Source organism: Conger conger, chromosome 12, assembly GCF_963514075.1.
Source record: "Conger conger chromosome 12, fConCon1.1, whole genome shotgun sequence".
Taxonomy (NCBI): domain Eukaryota; kingdom Metazoa; phylum Chordata; class Actinopteri; order Anguilliformes; family Congridae; genus Conger; species Conger conger.
This window is the reverse complement of record NC_083771.1, coordinates 4,496,931-4,519,307: the sequence shown is the minus strand read 5'-3', so window position 1 is coordinate 4,519,307 and position 22,377 is coordinate 4,496,931. Positions and strand designations below refer to the sequence as shown.

The window sequence follows — 22,377 nt, the reverse complement described above, 5'->3', positions numbered from 1 at the left end:
AGCCAACCAATAAAATATAAAAAGAGTGATATTTAATAAAGTATTGTCCAGTACAAACACACTAAAGCCAAGGCGGGAGCACGCTGAGACTTTCAAACGGCTCTTTTACGAGGCCGCACTTTCGGATACTTTACCGGCCCGTTAGCGCGCGGTGCTGGAGCCCTATGATATGGTTGAGCTGTTATGAAAGAGAAAGCTGTAGCCTATGTTTGGGCCCTCGAAATGACAAGTACAAGAGAAAAGGGTTCATTCATGCAAAGGAGGTCCTATTCTAACATTCAAAAGGCAAAACATTCAGATCTCCCGAACAGATCCCCCATTGCTGTTCTCCCGGCCCTTATAAAAGGTTCCAGTGAGGTATGTAGGCTACTGGTTTTATGGGTTATATGATCACATCTATCTCAACAATCAGTTGCCATCACGACACAGACATACAGTCTGATAAAAAGCCTTGATTTCAATTCAGCGGGATAATGGAATGGAGAAAAACGGATATCAAACAATAGAGGAATTTTAAGCCTTGAGATGCCAAGCTTTGATACGGAGCAGGTCTGAAAATACTCCACCGTGAAGGATCAGGTTTAAAATAAAAACCCTCACAAAGACTGCACAGACTTTACACAGGCAAGCTTTCAAACTCAAATCTGTCTGTCAGTACTAACTGCATGGCTTCTCCAAGAAAAAATAATCACTTAAAATACAGTCTAACATTGAATTTCTAATTTATTGGTTGTACAGAATCTTATGGCTCTCAGTAATTTCCAAAGACAAAGTTTATTTGTCCATGAATGCCTAAGATAATACCAGTAACAGACAGTATTCTATTAACACTTTTAATTTAAAGGTACAATAGGTAAGAGTTTTATGTTAAAACATTGTTACAACACCATGGTAAATCCCCTCCTATCATTGAAAAAGACACTGAAAAAGGCACTGACATGTTGACCCTCTACCCGTGTTTATAGTCCTTAAATGAGGGTTTCAAAATATACTGTTGACGGCCCGAAACTCTATACCAAAACACTGCATAACTGTACAATAATTCAAGCTCATTGGTTAAAATTGGTTCTAATTGGCTCTAATAGCCACAGCCAATGGTGTTAATGAAGGGGGAGGGATAAACAGTGTTGCGGTTTAAAGGTCTTGAAGAATTACCTATTGTACCTTTAACTTGTATTAACACTTTTAATGTAACTTAATTCACATCACAGGAATGACTATGCTGCCTGATTTCATCAGGGTTAGCGGAATCTGAGGAAAGCACTGTTTATAACAGAGAGGTGGGGTCTGGCTATACCATAAAATTATTTACCACTAACTCATAAGTAAGGGAAGGATTTTCTTTCCAGAGCAAAATATCAAATGAAACTATAACTGACTCCAGAGCGGGCCAAATGTAACCTTTAAAATGAAAAATGAATGTGTGTTTTGGAAGAGGAGTGTGCTAATGTGTGTCTTCCCATATTGTTGGATGATGTTGCGGTTAGAGCTATTGTTGGGTTTTCCAGATAGGGAAGCAGAGGAAAAAAAAGGGGGGGGGGGAATCTCATTCTATGCAAGACATAACACATAAATACTCTCCTGTCTGACAGACATTGGTAAAAGTCCATTTTGGCAGCTTTCAGATTGGCTTACCCACTATTTTGGCGGGTGCTGCCTTCAACATTCCAAGAGTAGGACACAATATTAGTCCCAAATTTTATGCTTAAATGGCAGACTAAAAAATGTAAATAAAAACCAGACCTTTTTAACCACAAAACAGTCCCGAACAGAATTTATGGCACTGTCATCTAGATGAAATGAACTATACAAAATCCTGAATGAATGCCGCTAATATCAAAACACAAATTGGTATTCTTTAAAGCACATGACATGGCAATGTCAGCTTACTGACAAACTTCCAAGTACGCCATTTTTAAAATATACTGTATATAACAACAACCTGCTAGACCCCCATCAGTCTGGCTTCAGATCGGGCCACTCGACAGAGACTGCGCTCCTCTCCGTCAGTGAGTCACTTCATGCCGCACGAGCAGCCTCCCTCTCCTCTGTCCTCATTCTTCTAGATCTCTCTGCTGCCTTCGACACTGTGGATCACTCCATCCTCCTGTCTGCCCTGTCAGCAACGGGCATCTGTGGCACAGCCCTGGACTGGATTGAGTCCTACCTCTCTGGTCGCTCCTTCCAGGTTGCCTGGGCTGGTTCGGTATCGACACCTCGGCCCCTCGCCACAGGAGTTCCCCAGGGCTCAGTCCTTGGCCCGCTTCTTTTTTCTCTCTACACTCGCTCCCTTGGCCCTGTGATCACTGCACATGGGCTATCCTACCACTGCTATGCGGACGATACCCAACTCTTCGTCTCGTTCCCGCCGTCTGATACGCAGGTTTCAGCCCGTATCTCTGCTTGCCTGAGGGACATCCAGAGCTGGATGGACAACCACCATCTAAAGCTCAACCCAGGTAAAACTGAAATGATATTCATCCCTGCTAATACCTCTCCCCATCTGGATCTCTCCATTTCCCTCGGGGATACCACACTCACGCCGTCACCCAGTGCAAGGAACCTCGGCGTGGTGATGGACAGCAGACTGTCCCTTTCCGAGAACATTGCGGCGGTGACCCGGTCTTGCAGGTTCTTCCTATACAACATACGGAGAATCCGCCCCTTTCTCACCCCCTACTCGACCCAGCTCCTGGTCCAAGCGATGGTTCTGTCCCGCCTGGACTACTGCAATTCCCTCTTGGCTGGCCTCCCAGCGTCTGCCATCAGACCCCTCCAACTCATCCAGAATGCAGCAGCTCGTCTGGTCTTCAACCTTCCCAAATACTCACACGTCACCCCCCTGCTTACTTCCCTCCACTGGCTGCCTGTCATGGCTCGCATCAAATTCAAAACATTGGTGCTAGCCTTCCAAGCAGTTAAAGGGTCTTCCCCAGCTTATCTGCAAAAAATCATCAGACCCTACACCCCTGCCAGACCTCTTCGTTCAGCCTCCACAGGCCGCTTGGCACCTCCCCCTCTCAGAACCTCCACCTCACGCTCACGACTACTGTCTGTTCTGGCTCCACGGTGGTGGAACGAACTCCCCGTTGAGGTCAGAACTATAGAATCCCTCCCCACCTTCAAGCGCAAGCTGAAGACACACCTCTTCAAACAGCACCTCTCCCCATCCCTCCCTACCTCCCTGTGAACCTTAATTGTTGTCTCTGTGACTTGTGTATCAGTATTTTAGTTGGCTAGGTAAGCAGTGTTTGGATAGTTAACTTTGGTGACTTTTGCTCTGTTTGTTTGTTTGTTCAAAAAAAAAAAAAAAAAAAAAAAAAAAAAAAAAAAATGGCCCTTGTCCTTATCTTTGTTGTACAGGTAGCAGTTGAAATTCTACTTACCTCTAGGGTCTTTCAGCGAACTTATCCCTGGTTATGGGTATGCACTTTGTTGTACGTCGCTCTGGATAAGAGCGTCTGCCAAATGCCAATAATGTAAATGTAAATGTAATATAATGTAATTTCCTTGTTGGGAGGAATCTCCAGGAAGGCAATAGGCAGGAAATGTTCTGAAATCAACTCAGGAAAAAGTAATTAAATTACCTCCTGCAAGGGATCGGCAGCAGTAAGTGATTTTGTTCAATAGAGGAGAATTTACCCTCTTACTGCAATATAAACATATGGTATATCTACTTAATACACCTTCTTAAATTCAACCAATAAATGTTCAACAATAATAGTAATCATAAGCATACATTTGTATTATTAATTGCAGTGGTAGTAGTCCCACTCGTATGTTGTCCATTTATTTCTTCAAATATTAAATTTATATTTTACTCACTGTGGCATGAGTTATGTTAATACAGACAGTATTAATCTTCCAAGGTGCAACAAACTCATTTCATACAGGGATTCTCATTACATTTTCACATTTGGAGTTTGAATTGGTCTGTTTTTTTAATCCAGTAATACAGCATACTACATGTTTGCTACACGACAACATGGCCAACTACAGCTTGGGCTATATGGATGAATTCTGACCAAAAATGTGTTTTCACTTGCAAGAAATGGGAGGTGTTTCTTGAATTGCCTACACAGCCTGAGTAGAATCAAGTAAGGCAACAATGCTTGTATGTTCCCTGACACATTTTGTATTGAAAATGGTGATAATTCGGCCCTAACAACTGCCAATCCTGCCAAACATATGGCAGCTGGACACACTGGGTTCATGTGAACAGGGCTATTCCCTCACCATGCCTAATAATACTCATTTGCAGGTGAATTGGCTTCAACAAAAATATAGACAGACACATAATGTCTGTTTTAAGGAATGCCAACTTTTCAAACGTCAATACTCTCCCTATGTTCTCACTATTAAAAAAAACACCCTGTTAAAATGTTAATATCATATTGTTACCCCACAAATAATCTAATACTTGTCCTCAAACATCACCCTCTTCAGGAATCGCTTAATTTCTTCAAGATGGGTAAATGAACTGGCGTTGGCTCCTGAGAGGCTTATTGCCTTTCACTGAGGGCGTTGATAAGACGTGAGTCAGTCCACAGTCTCTCCCCGCATGGGGCCATGCCATTGAAAAGCTAACTTCTTGAAGGCACCAGTGGGAGTCTGTAATCCTCACGTTTATACAGATCGAAGGACATCTTTTATCTGGACTCATGCAGAGTGTCTGAGGGTGTGGGGTTACAATATCTGAAAACAGGGGCCCCGGGTCCGCTCCCTTTCAGAGAGGGTTACCCAGATTTATTCCCTCTTTCATCCCCGACCCATTCTGGAAGGACCCGTCCAAACGCTTCCCAGGAACCCCACAAACAATGCAGCTGTATTATAAAACAAAGTCGAGGAGACAGGAGCTCACAGAACTTCTGTCCCAATATCAATTTAAGAGTACGTGTTTTTATATTTATTTTGACATCCATTCAGGAATTCTCTTCATATATTATATCATTCAAATTATTATGTTTAAAAATGATGAGAAAATTACTCTGACATGAGAAATAAGAACACATTTTCTTCCAATAACAACTGAGAAATATAGAATTATCCCCCAAAAATTCGTGGTTCGCAATCACTATCCTTCATTTCTTTAACAGTACTGGTAGAGGCATTTTAAGCTTCATCTCTGAAAAAATTAAATGCAGTGCAATGAGTTGGTTGGATTACCCCAGCACTATATATTTCATTTCAAGCTCCAATTAGATACAGGTATGAAAGTAAATCTGTAGCTGTGAGATAAACTGTTTCCTCACAAAATTAAAACATTTTCATGTTAGCTTAATCAAAAGACTAAGGTGATTTTACTACATAGCTAAATTGAATAAATTAATTTAAAATAAATGAAAATACAGCTACGGTGTGCGCATGCTTGGGCACACACACACACACACACACACACACACACACACACACACACACACACACACACACACACTCTCCCTGAGTACATTTGTCTTACAAGCGCATTTACAGGTATTAAGTGATGCAGCCCTAGTTAAACATGCATTGGTACATCACACCCGTTGTTTTACTGACTGGCCTTATCTGGAGGCTGCTGTCGAAATGCTTTAAAAATTCTGTCTTGTAAACAGCTTCACGGTTGTGTACAAGGTGATAAATCCCGGAGACAGGCTACACCTAACCTTATTAGACACAAGCTGGAGGGAACAGACAGGTTTGAATAGCCTTCAGTGCGCGTTGCCTTTTACAACCAATCTTGGGCGAGCACAGAGCCCCCATGATCATTCCAGTTCCATTTTTGCATGTGAATTTTTAAATGCATTTAAATATTTTCTCCTGTTTTGACACCTGTATTCAATTTATGTGACAAGCTTTCACAAAATTGTAGTAAAATAATATTTTTCATGGGGTCTTTGAAAACCTAGCTCCCACTATTTTTTTTGTCAATCCTTGCTTTTCTCTTTTTTCTATACCAACTGACAGTAAAGATTTGTGAGTTTGGTGATACTTAAAGAAATAATATAAAATATAATTTAAGTACGAGAGCCAGAGGTTTTAACTGGTCCCTTGGGCTGGTGTCAATGGCCTACGACACAGTGAGTAATGTGATGGATTGAACAGATCACCATTGCACACCCGTGCACACACAGTCAAAGTCCTGTGCTTTGGTTATGCAGGAACATATTCCATTTTCACTCAAAATCTCCCTCAAGTGCTCAGCAATCCTTACATGTTGAAATACAACAAAATTGTAATCGTCTGTGAAAACTGCTATGTGAGTAAAATGGTTTAAGTAAACAATGGCAGCCATCTGACAGCCACAATTGCCATTACTTTGCCGGCTACCGTGAGACTGAACGTATGACCACGCATCAGAGAAACAGACATAGAGACGGTTTCTGTAGAAATACAGGGCCACAACCACAATAATGCAAGATTGCTTTGTTATTTTTGCTTTAAAGGAGTTTGTCAACAAGAGAGTTTGTCTAAAATTAAGGGGTTTTTTTATATCGCGCCTTATAAACTGTGATTCGGAGAGAAGTAATAAGCACTTCCATACATTCCTCAGAAATTACTTATGGATCCCAGCATGAAACTTATAACATATTCTGGGAGAAACTAAAGGGGTCAACGGTATCATTAAAAACATTAAAGCGCAGAATAATACCAGGATTAATTGCTAACAACCTTATCTATGAACTATCACACTGTCAGTGTGTGAAAACCGATGCAAGGGAGAGATTTTTCACAGCGGTGAAATTAATCATTCATCTACCCAGGGTAGGTCCTGGAATTGAAAAGCAAAGAAAAATGTGGATGAAGCATATTGAATCATTTGAAATGACGACTGAAATAATATTATACAGACATAATTCACATGGAAGAAAAGATAACTAGTCAATAAGTATCACTCATAAGTATTTGTTTGCTTCAATCTGCCTTAACATTTCTGGCATATTCGTCTTGATACAGGTTAGAGAGGAATTATATCATTATAATAATAGTTACCCTATTATTAAACAAACACTATGATTTAGCAAGTAAAATGACTGGAGAACCATATTTGGCTTGCCGTTTCAAATTTAACGAGTTGTTCAATAAATGTTTTAAAGAGGTTTGTGGAAAAGCACTGCAATTTAGCACAAAAGAATACAGCGTTTCAGGCCCTGAGAGATTTTAATATCCCAGTGGCGGACCGTATTCGTATGGCAGACACTGACAGTTTAAAACTTTGTTACTAGCTGCCAAGGTATTTATGAAACTTATTCCTCAGCAGATTGCAGTTTTCAGATATCAAGGTATTGCTTGAGGTCACAAAACTTCTGTCCGGGGGGCATTGTAGGCAGAGCTAGGGATTAAATTATGTCTTAACCTGAAGCAATAAGCGGCAGCAGCAGCCAAATAGTTGACAGATCAGATTTTACACTGAGCTAAAGACAATATGCCAACTGTGCCTCTCCAGATGTTATGAAGAATGTGTGGACCTAAATCCAGTATTCTACGGTATTCTAAATACAATATTTGTTTTTCTCTTTGTCAGGAGGTGTTCATTCCGTAAAAACAGAGAAATAAGAGACACCACCAGTTTCGCAAATTCCAGAGCTGTGCAGCCGAATGATGGGCTGAAAACTATTTTTAAACGAATACTCTGTTCATCAATTCATGCTGGAGCTAAAATAACATTACAGCTACGTTTCGTGCGGAAAACAACGACAACGAAATGGCAAGATTGAGATCAAGCAGGAGAGAATGGTTGGCAGGTGGTGAATGAGAAAGTTCAACTAAGCTATAATTTTCTAAGCCGGTGTGCCTTCCATGTGAAAATGCTGTTTTACCTAAATCACATGCTGTGGTGCATACCTGTAGGCCTAGCACTTTGGTCTGTGTTAGACTGACGTGCTTGCACTGCCGTTATGCTGAGTGTATACTGCTGGACCATGTTTTGCAGCACTGATGGTAAAATGTTAATAGCTATTTTACTGTACACTCCCAGGATGAAAGCTAATAAAAGTGCAAACTATAATAGATGGACACGCAATGAAAGCCTCTGTATAGACCTATGTATTGTCTATGTACCAGTGCATTTAATTACACCACTATGCTGTGTGATGTATCCCAGAGGATGAGTGATGAAGGGGGGGAAACAGTAAGCTTAGAGGCCACTGCTTCATACCCCAGAGGGCCAAGTGCCTGGCACCAAAAAGCCTGCAGAATGAATTGTTCTCCCCCGTCCCAGTCAAACAAACGGATTCTTAACGGCTACACTAGTTCCCAATCATTTTTGTTCCAGTGACAACACAGATCCATCTTTCAACCTCATTGCTTTTCCATCTGCCAGCCATTATAGAGCCAGGAGCTGGTAATGCATCCTGAATAAAGCCACTCCATAACACTGTGGCTGTATGGGGGCTCCGCATTCGACCGTACTGGCTACCGCATGCAGCTTTAATCACTGTTCAAAACTAGGTCCACGGAGAGAAGGTTCTTCAGAGTGCTGAAGCATACGTGTGAGCCTGAGCAAGTTTGTGTGTTTGCAAAGAAGAGAGAAAGATGGAGAGAGAGAGAGAATGGCTGAAAGAATTATAGTTAAGGTTTTGGCTGCATCCCGCAGTCATTGGAACATACTTTACAGTTCCAAGCAGAAAGCCGCTCTGAGATGCAAGATCCTCGGCATGCCAGACTGTGGACCGTGCACCGTGTCTGTTCACAGCACAAATCCAGCTTCCACACAACCGTCTGGCAGGAAGTGCAGCATTTTCCCTGGGTCTCTATTCTCGATGGGAGAGAATTCTGCTCGTAACACGGGTTCAGATCTCTTCAGTTAAAAGCAAATACTGAGCTTACAGAATCGGCAAGGTTAATAAAGGCCCATATTCAGCCTCTTTGAGACCGAGCCAAAAACCTTTCGACACCTTTTGAGAGCCCTGTTGATTTTCTAAACTAACCAGTAAGTTAGTTATTTACTGGTTTCTTTGCTCCTCAATTCAACTCCCTCACTATTATATTCTCTCCACTTAAGCTGCACTTTTGCCACTGACCATGATAACACAGGGAGCTGTCCTTGTTAACAGAGAGGTGTCCATGTTAACATAGAGAGCTGACCATGTTCATACAGAGAGCTGTCCATGTTAAATTTTAGCTTGTATAAACACAGGTTCAGTAAAAAAACATGGTTTGTGAATGTTTCATCTTTCTCACGGTTATAAATGCAACTGGAAAAAAAGACTCTTTACAACAGACAAATTATACCCAGAGACTTTGGAAGAACTAACTTCTGTTATCATAGTTGCCGTACGACCATTTAAAAAGATTTATTGTAACCGAAGAATATTTTGTACGCAACATTTTGCATGATGTATGACTCCCATCAATGCCGTATGGTTCACTGAACACCCTTGCCCCAGAAGCCCCTGTTAAATCGCAAAGTATCGGGGAGACATTTTGAAATCAGTGGGTATGGCAGCCACAAAAGGAGATTAGCTTTCACTCAGTCTGGCCTGTAGTTCCCTGAAAGAAAAGGAGGTTTTTTGTGCGAAAGTAGACAGGGTTCAGTGCCTCCTCCTTGATTTCTGCTTTCGAGGCTACGAAGACAGGAGACAAGGGCTGATGAGCATGCCCTCACAACTGAAGTTACAGGGTCTGCGAGGACCGTGTTATAAAGGCGTCCATTGTGGGCCCACACTGTCTCTCGCTCCGTGCCTCTCGGGGGAATAATTACGACATGTTACCCTTCCGTGGCAGCCCAGCGTGGGCCTCCCGGCACGGGGCTAGCCTCGCCGGATGCACCGCGCGCAGCTTGTGGGTGAGTGGGCAGATCGGTTTCACTCACCTTGGAGGACCGAGCCCTTGTTAAAAACCTGTGAGGACGCGTCATGAAATGTGCTCCTTGTTAAGACAACCTGAGTAGCGAGTTCGGCAGACCTATTAGTCTGTCTCTGTTTTCACTCAGGGACTTCCTGTAGTTGCCAAGCTCACTAGACTGTGAAGACCTCTGCTAACATCTTACTTGAGAAAAATGGGGGCTGTCTTATTCTGTTTAAACGTGCTTCAACGAGATGAGACAATGACAGTGCAAAAACTACAAAAGAATATGAAAATGGATTTTGAAAGGTAAAAAAAGAAATACCAACCAAAAGGTCAAAAGCAAGCAATCAGGCCAGAAATATTACTTGTAAAGGTTCACATTCACTTTAGTGTCTTTATGTGCCAACTCGGATAGATTATTTGTGTGTTAATCGATTTTTCACATCAGCACCAGGTCTGACACAAACTGCTTCTGTACTAAAAGCTCAAAGCAGGCAGGCCAGGTAAGAAATATTAGCCAATTTCCTTTCATACCCCAAAAATAAGAATCTTGCACTTCCCCTCAAATCAACCTTGTTGGGATGTGGATATAGAAAAAAAAAAATCTAATTTCAGAGTTAATTTGTGCAAAACACAAATTACTACAGCACCACAAACAAATAGTTCCGGAGCAGTACAAATAGTAAGTCAGGACTTGAAGCCCACAAACGGGACGGATTCCCTAAGTGGCATACCATATGGGTCTGTAAGGAAAAGGAATACAGAACAATTCAATGTCATTTTCAATCACATTACTTTTCATATGAAGGGACATCTGTTATTGGATTGCTATTTCAGTGTCTGCTTCTTACCCATTTGGAATTCAGTTAAATGTATACTGTTGCAAAGCAAACAGCTACATAACCGCAAATATGAGTAGGTCTTGCTACGGTTTCCCCACCCAAGGGCTAAATGTGTTTGGCTGGATGTATCACGCATTCATAAACCAGAACAATTTGGGCCTCTAACATACATCCACCAAAACTCGTGGTTAATTTTGCGATGCTCATTGAATCTTTCCAGAAAGTTTCAAGGTCTTATTAGATTTACAAGTTAACGATAATTGTAAGGTAAACAGCTGGCACATTCTTTCAGAGCACTGTCCCCAAGGCTTTGAACACTAAGACATTAGACTGAGTCAATTTCCTTTAGTGCCACGTGCATACTCATCTAACTACTTGACACATGTTGCTAAAAGGAATTCCTTTGTCTTTTTGTACCCAACAACACTAACTTTCATAGCACGGTAAATAAAGACGTAGACAAGTGTATCCATCATTACCTCCCAATGCTTGGTCTGGTTCCTTTACCACGAATAAAGTACAATTTAAAAAGACATTCGCAGCCATTGCTAAGTGCAGGTAGTTTGAATGCTTGAGACTGCAATAAAATCTACATAATTGCGGAGGAAATATGGCCATGCTCTACAATTTCGCTCTTAATTTTGAAACGACTAAAAGCAGAAACTACATTTATTTACCATGTTTCTGTAGGATTACATCGACTGTGACTGCTATAAATATGAGTGTTCCAATATTTTGCTTCATAAACAAAGTTTCCTGAGTTCGGCAAATAAAAATGAACTAACCAAACTACGCATTTATTTGTAACTAATTTTCACCATGATCGGGGTAAATGTTGACTGGATCCATCCCAGTGTCTATAATAGGATATCAGCATTTGTCCCACTTCAAGTATCCAAATCCTGTTGTCCTCCCCTCATTTTTGATGTGACTGGGGTGTGCTTATTCCCCCCTTTCCACATGCTCAGCATTGGTAGCTGCACCATCACAGGAGCACAAGCAGCATGTTCTCACTACATTTTGTGACAGAAACAAAGAAGTTGTTGTTGAGAATAACTTTATCCAAAGCACTTTACAATTGACACCTCACATTCACCCATTCACACGCACACACACACACCACCGGCGATAGGCTGCCATGGATTGTACCAATCGGCTCATTGGGAGGAATTGCACAGGGACACTTCAGCACATGAACCCTCCGACTGCCAAACTACCGCTCTTACCATTGCCCTATTGTGCCTTGGTTCTGTGGCCACCACCTCCTGATTAAATCTGGGCTTCTGTACAGCCATGATCGTTACACCACCTCACACAGCCTCTTTGTTGACTTAACCCCAATTCCCACGGCTTAATTAAATGCGCAAACTTTGCTGACAGTGGACTTATTTTATCTGACGTTTCATTAAAAAGGGGGTTACACTAGGCGTAGGCTGGTCTGCGTGCACTCACAGATGTTATAGATATGAAGATGCTTCCGATGTGAACCGCTGATACTGATATGTCCCCGGAAAGGCAAGGGGCAGAGAGGAAGGCCTAAACTTTATAAAGATGCAGCCCACTGAAATCCAGAAGCATCTGTCAAATGTTTTCACCTTAGCTTAGACACTGTGGGCAGAGGTACTGGAGTTCACACCTACAGAAAGTGCAATAAAGTGCAATTTAGATTACTGGAGTATTTTATTAGCAGTTATAACACACATGATTACATATACAGTACAAGGGAGAGTGTAAGTGTGGAGTGAGATATTTCTCTAAAGTGGGATTTGGCGAATAAGACTCAGGTCTATGCAAACATTGAACTTAGGCTTTTGAAAATCCAATGGATCATATTTTATATTCTCAGCTTCAGGTTTTGAGTTAAATTGAAGCAGACAATGTGGCAATATGTGGATTCCTGGATTTTCCTCATGAATCTGGAATTGTTTCTTTATGTATTTATGTTTGAACCCCAGTCAATGAGGACTTCTGTACTTCTTGGTGTCGGATTCTAGTTTTCCCATGATTTAAACATTTTCCCAATCTTATATCTCAAAATGGATGCTTTTAACTCTCTTTGTGTCACGATCAACTGAGTTTGAATAAATTGTTCTAAACTGGCCTAAATCATATTTCAGCCCATTTGCTGTATGTGCATGGAAGGTAATCTTAAGATGTTGTACAAAAGTGATAGCATGTCGTGCCATTATTGTGCTGCACAGTGAGAAAGTGGGCTACATGAGAGAGATGAATAAAAAGATAAAGCCCAGGACTCATATTTTCTGCACATCTGGTGCTAGGAACAAGATATTTGAATCCCTGCATTTAATAAATGTTCAACATTAACCATTGAATATCTTTAGAAAAGTATATGCTTATGACCACCATGAGTTCACTATTGATTTTGATCACAATGCATGAATCCATCACATTCAATATTTCAGAACCAAAACACATTACAGGCCTGTTGCCCAAGAATATACACTCAGTGACCACTTCACTAGGTTTTTATTAGACTTATTAATTAGCCTTTTTGCTCTTCTGCTGCTGTAGCCCATTGACTCAAGGTTTGGCACGTTGTATGTTCAGAGATGCAGTTCTGCATACCACTGTTGTAATTTGTGGTTATTTCAGTTACCCACGGTTGAATTACAGTGCCCTCCACAATCATTCACCTTCATAAAGATGACTAAAGAATGCAAGTAAGAAGCGATACTGTACGTTCAAACAAAATGGTGACTCAAATTTTGTAAGCAAGTCATATTTTTCCACAAAGAGATATTATAATTCAGTAAAAATCCAAGAAAAATAAATCTACATTGACATGCTACTTTTGAAAGTAGATCGCAATCTTACGGAACTGTATCGTGGCCTACCATGACTTCCTGTCTCACTGGAGTATAAAAATGATCTTGGGGCTCTTTTTAAGGCCATTATAGAATCATGAACTTCAGTAAGTACCAGAACATTTTGCCAAAAACCTGGTACCCTCTGCCCTGAAGCTAAAACTTGGCTGCGTGTCTCCAGACTTGAATCTGGTTGAAAGTTTTATATTTTTATTTGTCTTCACCGAGGCAGTGAATAACTCCACTGGCTGGCTACTGAATCTCAGCTGAACTGGTCGCTTGTTGCACGGGTGTGAGAAGTGACTGGACTCACCGGCTCCGAAGGCAAAGAAGAAGCTCTTGTCTGGGTTTTCCTCCAGCAGAGCCTTCACCCTCCGGCCCATCCTTTCATTGCGCTTGTAGATGAGCTCCTGCCTGAAGTAGCTGTCGATCTCCTGGGCGGTGATCTGCTCGCTGGGGGGGAGGGTGACATTGTTGAAGTTGGGAACCTGGAGGAGGATCGCACAAAGAGGCCAGCTGAAGAACATCAAACCCACGAGTCCCACAATGGGAGAGGCATCAGGAGTCATGGGACGCCCCCCAACAATGGGCTGCTTCTCCATTCAGGGGTGCAAAATGAATTTGGACGAATGTATTTGGACATTTTTAGTTTAAGTGTAACCATTTTTCATTTGTATCCCAATAGAATACACAAGAAATGTCATTAAAGCATTTGCACAATGGGCTTAAAATATTGAGTTCTACCACTGTGCCCCTTTGTCTGTGCAATGAGCTCAGAATCCAAGTGAATCCACTGAATGTCCACCTCCCTCCATGAGGCTCGCTAGAAGCAGTGCCCGGTTGAGGGAAGTAGAGCTGACTCACCTGCGAGGTATCGTGGTTGAAGATGATGGAGTTGAGGTCTCCGCAGTTGTAGTGCCTGATGAGGTCCTCCGTGGTATAGGGCACCTGCAGGCTGCCTGCACGCAAGCTCTCCTGCTGTAGGAGGGTCTGGTTAAGGGCGAAAATAACCTAGCAGGGAGGGAAAAAAATGGCATTTGTTCATTTAACACGCAACACATAATTATGCAGATGACCTGTGCTTTTTTCAACAAAGAATTAAAGGCATTACTATGCTTGTAGCCTTGCTGTGGTCCTGTGTTTACAATCAAGAACTGTCCTCTTCTGTCCTCTCACCTCAGTTTTTATATTTGATCTTTATATCTCCATTTTTCGATAGCTGTCACCAGCGAGATCAAGCAATTCCAAGGGTCACTCTGGTTTTGATCAAGCCCCGTCGGCTTCTCGTTTTGCTTCGCTGTACTTTTGCTTCTTAACCTCGACCATCGCAGTAGCTAGCTCGCTCAGCTGCTGAAACATGATCCCACCCCACACGCTCTGTAGCTACACCCACCCCTCCCCTCACAGAAAAGAGTGCCACGCCCAGAAAACATCCCAAACACATTTCTACAATAATACAGGTAAAGCAGCACATATTTGGTAAAGATGTACAAAGACAGAGATTGCCAGTGCATCATAGACATGGCTTTTTATGTGGTTAGTTTATAATATTTTCAACATAAAAATCCTGCATATTGTAACTTTAACACCATAATTCATCAGTACCAAAAACCCATATTTATAAATAATATTTGTTTATAATCTGTGCATTGCAGATATTTGCCACTAATAGCCTATTATCTGTGTGTGAGTACAGAGAAGGATGTATTTGTAAATAATATTGATAACATTTACACAATTTTGCAACGCAAATAAAAATAAATGTATAGCCTAGGCTATTCGCAAAACTACCTAATTAGGGAGGGCTCATGGATTTGAGTATTTTGTGAATTATTGTATTGAAGGAAGATCAGAACAGAATGTTTTTCCGCCCGACCAATTTTCAGCCTACCTACCACCACTGATTAGTGATTAAAGGAGATTTTTCTCAATTGTGTCTCCCGAACACAATGTGACTGACCTGTGTGTTACTTGCCTATTAATTAGCGCGATTATTGGCATGCTTGTTATTCAAGGAGGAAAATTAATGAAGACAGGTTAAGATCAGTGATCAAGGATTTAAAGGAAAGGATTGGGTTTCCCCCATTTTCAGCCCACCGACCACCGCTGGTGGTAACCTAAGGAACCTGGCCCTGGCCAGCTTCAACCAACCCCCTCCCAAGAAGGACCAGGTCAACTGTGTCCAGTCCCAGTGGACTCATGGTCATAGTTGGCTGATGTCTCGGCTGAAGCTCACGCTTGCGGAGATAAAACCTAGCCCGGCCTCATGGTCAGCTTTAATCACTGAGTCACTCTGGAGCGCTAGAAAGCTAGTGTAGATTTATAGTTACATGAATTACCATCCACTGCAGGCTGTGGAGCCAAGCCCAAGTGCCATTCAGCAAAACACAAGAGCACAGAGACTGCAAGAAATATGTCTGGACTATAATTAAACTTTTGATGAATAACCTTTTCCAAGGGTTTACCCTTAAGAAAAGATATTTATGGACATAGTTCTCCTCATCCTTAGTTTCCTCTATGCGTTCTAGATTTGTGGCGTCTTCTTTACTCATTTAATAGTCTCGTGTTTATTTTGAGACCCAAGCTCTGATGGCCATTCTATACATCTCTCTGCACCCCCAACTAAAAGAAAAACAAGAACAACAATCAATCTCCCAGTACAAAAATTCTACTAGATTATTTTCTCAAGTGGAGAAATAAACTACGCCATAGCTATGAACACGTATTCCTTGCAACACATACTCACATACATATGTGTGCGTTGGTTTATTTCTTCTGTTTATTTACTTATCGTGCACGCAACCACTGACCGAGGCTTTTTCTTTTTTTGTGATGTTTTCTACAGTGCTCAGATGACACTTTCTACTTTCGCCGCCATTGTCAGTGCGGCAGCACAGGAGGAGAGGGCAGGGCTCCGCAGATGCCTTCTTGTTCGAGACAAAGGCATCCCTGCCACCCTCTCCAGTCCCTGCACTTTCATCCAGCCGTGATCAAAGCGCCACTCTGCATATGAAAGGGGGCTGGCTTTATGCTGCCCAAATTAGCCTATCGCCACCCCGCCGGCCTCCCAACTCCACAACAAAAACTCTCACATCTGTTCTGTCCAAGCCTCATCTTTGAGGGGGGGGTGGGGGGGTGTAAATCATGGGTGTGTTGGGGGTTGGGGAGAGTGCGGATCACTCACACAAAAAAGGAGTAAGAGGGGGGGAGAAACGGAACTAAGGGAGCGAGAAGGGAGAGCTGAACGAATTACATTTCTTCCTGTGATCCCTTCTGTTGTGTGGTTTTGCCGTGGGTCAGCGGGTGTGTTCTCCTCGTCCATAGTCCCCCCCCCCCCACTCTCAGCTTAAGACACGCAGCTCGTTTCGCCTCTTTGCTGGGCGGCCGCACACTTCAAACCAAAGTTGGCGCTGGTATTAAAGCACCGCGTCCCCCAATGAAAGTCAATAATTGTCATTTGTGATGGAGATGCTGCTTTCGGTGGGGAACCAGGTGGCCAGGGGGGTGCGTTTTCCCTAAGGGTGCTCATTTTCTGAAGTTTATATGCACACTTCCCAGTGGGGGTAATGAAGTGGAAGACCATAAGCTAAATGATTACACACTTAAACAAGGCATAGATTCAGTGGTGGTAGTGCATGGTTTTTTTTTTTTTTGTTTCAAGCCATCTTTTCAATGTGCTGACGTTTTATTTAAGTTTGAGGCTCAGCAAACAGGTTGTGTATTGAATTTCTGAATGCCATTTTGACAAAAAGGAACAGAATATCCTATTTTAATTCTCTACTAAAACGCTAGAGCTGCTACTGTGGAGCATGACTGCAACATGAATAAACACTTTTCAGAGCCAAGTGTTCCTGTGAACACCCTAGCTAGTTTATAATCAACAAGAGGTTGTAAGAGTCATTTTAGCTAGGGAGAGTTTACCCCGCCTGTACACCTGGACTAGCTCATTTTGTCTGGGTTATCCATTTCCTACACTCCCTTCAACAGGTGCTACCACCATAACTGTTCACTCAACTAGGTCATTAACAAACAATTTCTCCATCCATTATACAGTTAACAAAATATTAATTTTCAGTCATATACTACGGCCATGCTTATTTAAATTTTCACCTTTCATTTATCTGCCTAGATGCATGGTTCTTTGCGTTACGGTCACCTTTCTGTCAGCTTTGACCAGTCAGGCCATTCTCCTCTGACCTCTCTCATTAACAATGTGTTTCTGCCCACAGAACTGCTGCTCACTTGATGTTTTTTGTTTTTCGCCCCATTCTCTGAAAACAGTAGACACTGTTGTGCGTGAAAATCCCAGGAAATCAGCAGTTTCTGAGATACTCAAACCACCCTGTCTGGCACCAACAATCATTCCATGGTCACTTTGATAATTTTTTTTCCCCATTCTGACATTTGGTTTGAAAAACAGCTGAACCTCTTGACCACATCTGCATGCTTTTATGTGTTTAGTTGCTGTCATGTGATTGGCAGATTAAATATTTACATTAACAAGCTGGTGTACAAGTCTACCCAATAAAGTGGTCACTGAGTGTATGTTAGATTAAACAATGGCATAAGCAGGAAAAGAGACAGCAGCACTCTTCTCTCTGATTTCTTCTACTGCTCGACTCTGGCTTATTAACAGTGTAGTTACCTGTGCCTGCTCAGCTAGCTTCTGTTACTGCTCAATTCCTTCCTGTGTTGTTTAATACCTCTGTAGTCATTTATCGACCGGGAAATGAATGTGCTCATCTTATTGTGTAAATTCTAATTCTAAGTTTCAGCAACAGGTGAGGCATTAATGTTACATTATGAATGATTGCAGGCTTACCACAAAGGAGGGAGAAAATATTTTGTTCTCCTGCCAAACGCTATCACAGACAAGAGGTAATTTAAGGATTTTCCCCCTGTTGACAGACGCGCACTGAATTTTCAACTAAACTGGCGCTAGCACATGAGGTGCCTGCAAGCTCCATACGACCCAAAGTGTGAATCAGGATGAGACCTCCAAAACACCAATATGTATGGCAGCAGTCTACTGACACGAGGACTTTGTAACTTGAGGCGTTTGCATTCAAAAATGTGTTTATTTATCAAAGAACCCAAAGTGTTTCTGCACTGCCTCCTTACTTGGACAGTGTGATGAGAGGAGACAAGTGTTTCAGAAAAAAATCTAGAATGTTCTATGTGTAGATTCGCTTCATCACTTCGAAAAGTAGGGTTTTTAGAACGTTTTTTTCAACATTCTAAGCCTGTGCTCTAGAATGTCATTGCTTTCAATCACCAGTAGTGCTCGTTACATCAGCATTATAATGTTCAGTCAAGCATGTTCTACTGAGACCTGATCCTATCCCAGCCCACAGGCCCTGTAGCCACACCAACCCTTCCAAACACAGGAAACACCCTGCACACATTTTAGAATATCAAATAGCCTACAGCCTACATATTTGCTGTAATGTTTCTTGAATATTTATCACCATTTCACATGTTTGAGAATTGGGCACCTTTTTTTGGGTTATTATATTTGGCAAGCTCTCTACATACCTCCACCCCCTCCCCAATAGATAACGAACAATCCCGATCCCTATTTAACAGGGTAATTGGCCACTGGTGTCTATGGCACCTTCACACAAATAATCCTAGGTGAAAGACTGTCCTACAAATCTTTAAATACTAGCAGAAAGTCAGAAAGTCGCAAAATCATCTACACATTTCTTATACAGTACATTGTCAAGTCGTCTATTCTATCTTGAATAAATTCTCCCCAAAGTAAAAACAAAAAAGTGGTTTAAGAAGCTATATGCTAAATGAATTTAAATTATGAAGTTCCAGTAAATCAAAAAATTGACTACGGACAGTTTAATTTACTGTACCTGTGTTAAACTAGAAAATGGCATGGTGGGGAAATCTCAGACTAACCTCTACAGCTCCCTGGTGACTGCAGGGCCATACAGAAGCTACACTTTCATCCTCTCCACAGCTGTGCTGAAGGACAGCTTCAGAGCGCTGTTTTAATAGCCTGCTGTTAAAAGCATTAACCCTCATGAAAAAGAGCCTTTATCTCTGCTTCTTTTGCACAGACACTCCTCCTGTCCCAGTAACACGTCCTCGGTGGAAACGGCTAGCTCTATTCTATGCACAAAAGATGGAATTATAACCACAAGTGACAACATCCTCAAAGACAGAGAGTGGATTGCTCTATAATCATCTATAACCAGTGCAAGGCTTCGTAATGATGGATATGACACCTGCACTCTGACATCTGGAGTTTGACGTCTCGCAGTAAGGCCGTTTTTACAGCGTAGCCTACATTTGCCTCACAAGGCATCACAATAATTTCCGATCTTAAATCACACTTTCATCCAACAGTTTAACAACACACAAACTGAAGTGACAGCTAAAATGAATGTCAAAGAAAAGTGAGGTTTCTGCCCACTGGGATTTCTCACTGTTATTTCTTAGCTGTAGAAAAAGTAGACAAAAGGAAAATGGCAACGTTTGCTACTGTATCCAGCCAAAGACTGTCACGTTCTTCTAAATGCTAGCTCTAATGTTGATTCATGTTGCTATTACTCAGTAGTAGTACTCCACTAAGTATTTTACTGAACTGGCTAGCATGCTAGCTTTAAAAATTTGATGAACTAAGAACCAAGCCACAGTGTGGTGTGTAAGAATGTGAAGGTGCCCTCACTTTACATGAGGTGACCTGATCAGAACCTCCAGTAATCAGTATGCGGTCTGAACCATTTCCTTAAGGACATCTAGACATGACCATTTAAGTTACCCCAGATAGCTCTCACTTTCATTTTTCAATTACCCAGCTGTTACATCCTTCAAACTAATCTCAGCAAGCTGGCTCGGCTGCAAAACGCAACTAAAATATGGTTTTAGACACCTTGTGAAAACGATCTGATAATTTTTGGAGATAACAGCAAATGGTGGATGGTTTTGTATCACAGATCCTAAACATGTACAATTTGTATTCAAACCAATTTGTACAAAAAATGCATCTTGTACATTTGAGTATATGCATGGCCCATATCCAACTAAAACATTCCCAAAGACGTTTCGGAGAAGTAAGTAGTCTAACACATATCGTACTATTAGTTACGAAATTAACTGATCTGTGAAAACACTCATGTATGGATGTCAGTGCTTATTTATGTCTCGTAACGAATAATTCAGTGGCACACATGTGCGTTTCATTTCTGGTCAACGATGCCATTTTTCTAATTTTATTACTCCAGACTGTGAAAATAGCGCACAAGTTGTCTCTCTGGCAGACTGTTCAAGGTCAGCCCCTGCTAGAGACTGTTGCTGCTGGCTGTCCATTTTGGCTCAGCCAGCAGCAGTCGCAGCTCCAGGTCTGCACTTTGATGCGGCACGCACTCCACACACCGGCCTGGTCTCGAGCTGTGACCCCTGCATTCCGGCAGGGTCTAACGGCTGGAGAGCGAGGACTCCTCATTATGGATTACTGGAAAAATCTTGAGGTCTGACTAAAGCATGCCTTTGAAGATTTTTATTAATTTTCCTATCGGGGAGGTGAGGGGAGGGATAAGAGTGAGGTGGACATACTTCAAGGATTTTACTACAGACAACTTCATTCGAGAAAAAATGTCAACTATTGATAAGTGTAAGCAGTAAGCTGTTCACATAGGAGATCCAACCTGCCCCTGTGTTAACTAGCTGCAAATATAAATTAATTTGTAAAATATATGCCTGACTAACTGACAATGGACCGAGTTAAAGAAGCCTCTGGAAAGAAGGGGACCTGTTCTCACAGAATGGGCTACTGTATTGGCATTCTGAGGGGGGAAAATAAACATGTTAGGCACCCAGGGATGGGGCCGGTTAGCCTGGATAGATGTGGGCTGAATACGCGCTTGTCTTTGGGCCTGGCGAGCGGGCCCTCCCTGGAGCGTCTGAACCTGGCTGGCCGCGCGGGCCGTGTGTGCGATCCCTGTTTCTCCTCTGATTTCTCAGCCACTTACGGGACTAACCTCAACCACTTCCCACACAGTCTTGGAGGGGGAATGTATGACATTACATCAGGCCTACCTCCCTCAATACACTGAGCGAGGCACACACACACACACACACACACACACACAAAAAAACACATTCTCGAGAAGCCAGTTTACCTTGGTGCGCAGCCACCGCCGCCTATTTAGACTGTCAGGAGGCATCAGCATCAGAAACAAAATGGCTACAGAGCCCAGGATGATGGCTCCTCTATGCCCTCCCCAATGGATCACAAGTGCTGGGCAGTTGATCCAACCGCCGACACCCATCAGCACTGGGTCTGACAGGAGGGTGGACAGGGGGAGAGGCACAGGGAGGTGTGGACCACAGAGAGTCACTGTTCCCTGGATCAGTATGGGCCTTTCAGAACAACATAATTAAGCCAAACCGATTCAAACCCGAGAACTCCCAATTTTTACGAAATTAGGAGGAAAAACAAAAGCAGAAACGGGAGCGCATATCAATCTCCCCGGGGCTGTTGACTCGAGGGTGTAATCTGTAGTTTTAACACAACGTGCGCTACGTACTACTCCTGCTGCCATTATCCCCCGTTGTATCCACCGGGGACGTTCTGCATTCATTTACATTCATTAGCGACCGGAGAGCCAAAAGAGCCTTTATTCCAGTTTTGAACACAGTTCATTATATGCCTTCAGAGGTGAGCTCAGGTTTCTCCCACGTGCAGTTTTCTTAGCCCAGAGAGCATTTGTTCTTAAAAACACTGCCTCCGTACACGATGGATACCGAGTGATTAGGAGGGGGTTTCTGGATATTTCTTCGAAAGATCATTATTTTGGGGTTTGAAAAATGCCTTAATGCAGAATACTTCTGCATTTTTTTATAGATTCACATTCAGATTTTCTAAGGATTTCGGTCCAAACACGACTTTCGTTGCCATCTAATCTATTGAAGATGCCTTCCATAGCTAC

The 22,377-nt window shown here is 42.2% G+C and overlaps 1 protein-coding gene across 2 annotated transcripts in view; it reads right to left on the bottom strand.

Annotated features, from left to right (window-relative positions):
- The window catches only part of trabd2a (TraB domain containing 2A), a 55,093-nt gene that overhangs the window by 18,397 nt on the left and 14,319 nt on the right, over positions 1 to 22,377 (bottom strand). For both annotated transcript variants that reach the window (XM_061215676.1, XM_061215677.1), the window contains exons 3-4: positions 14,297 to 14,443; positions 13,746 to 13,920 (exon numbers count right to left, since the gene is read on the bottom strand). In XM_061215676.1, coding sequence (XP_061071660.1) covers positions 13,746 to 13,920; positions 14,297 to 14,443 — 322 coding nt within the window. The remainder of the gene's footprint in view (positions 1 to 13,745; positions 13,921 to 14,296; positions 14,444 to 22,377) is intronic.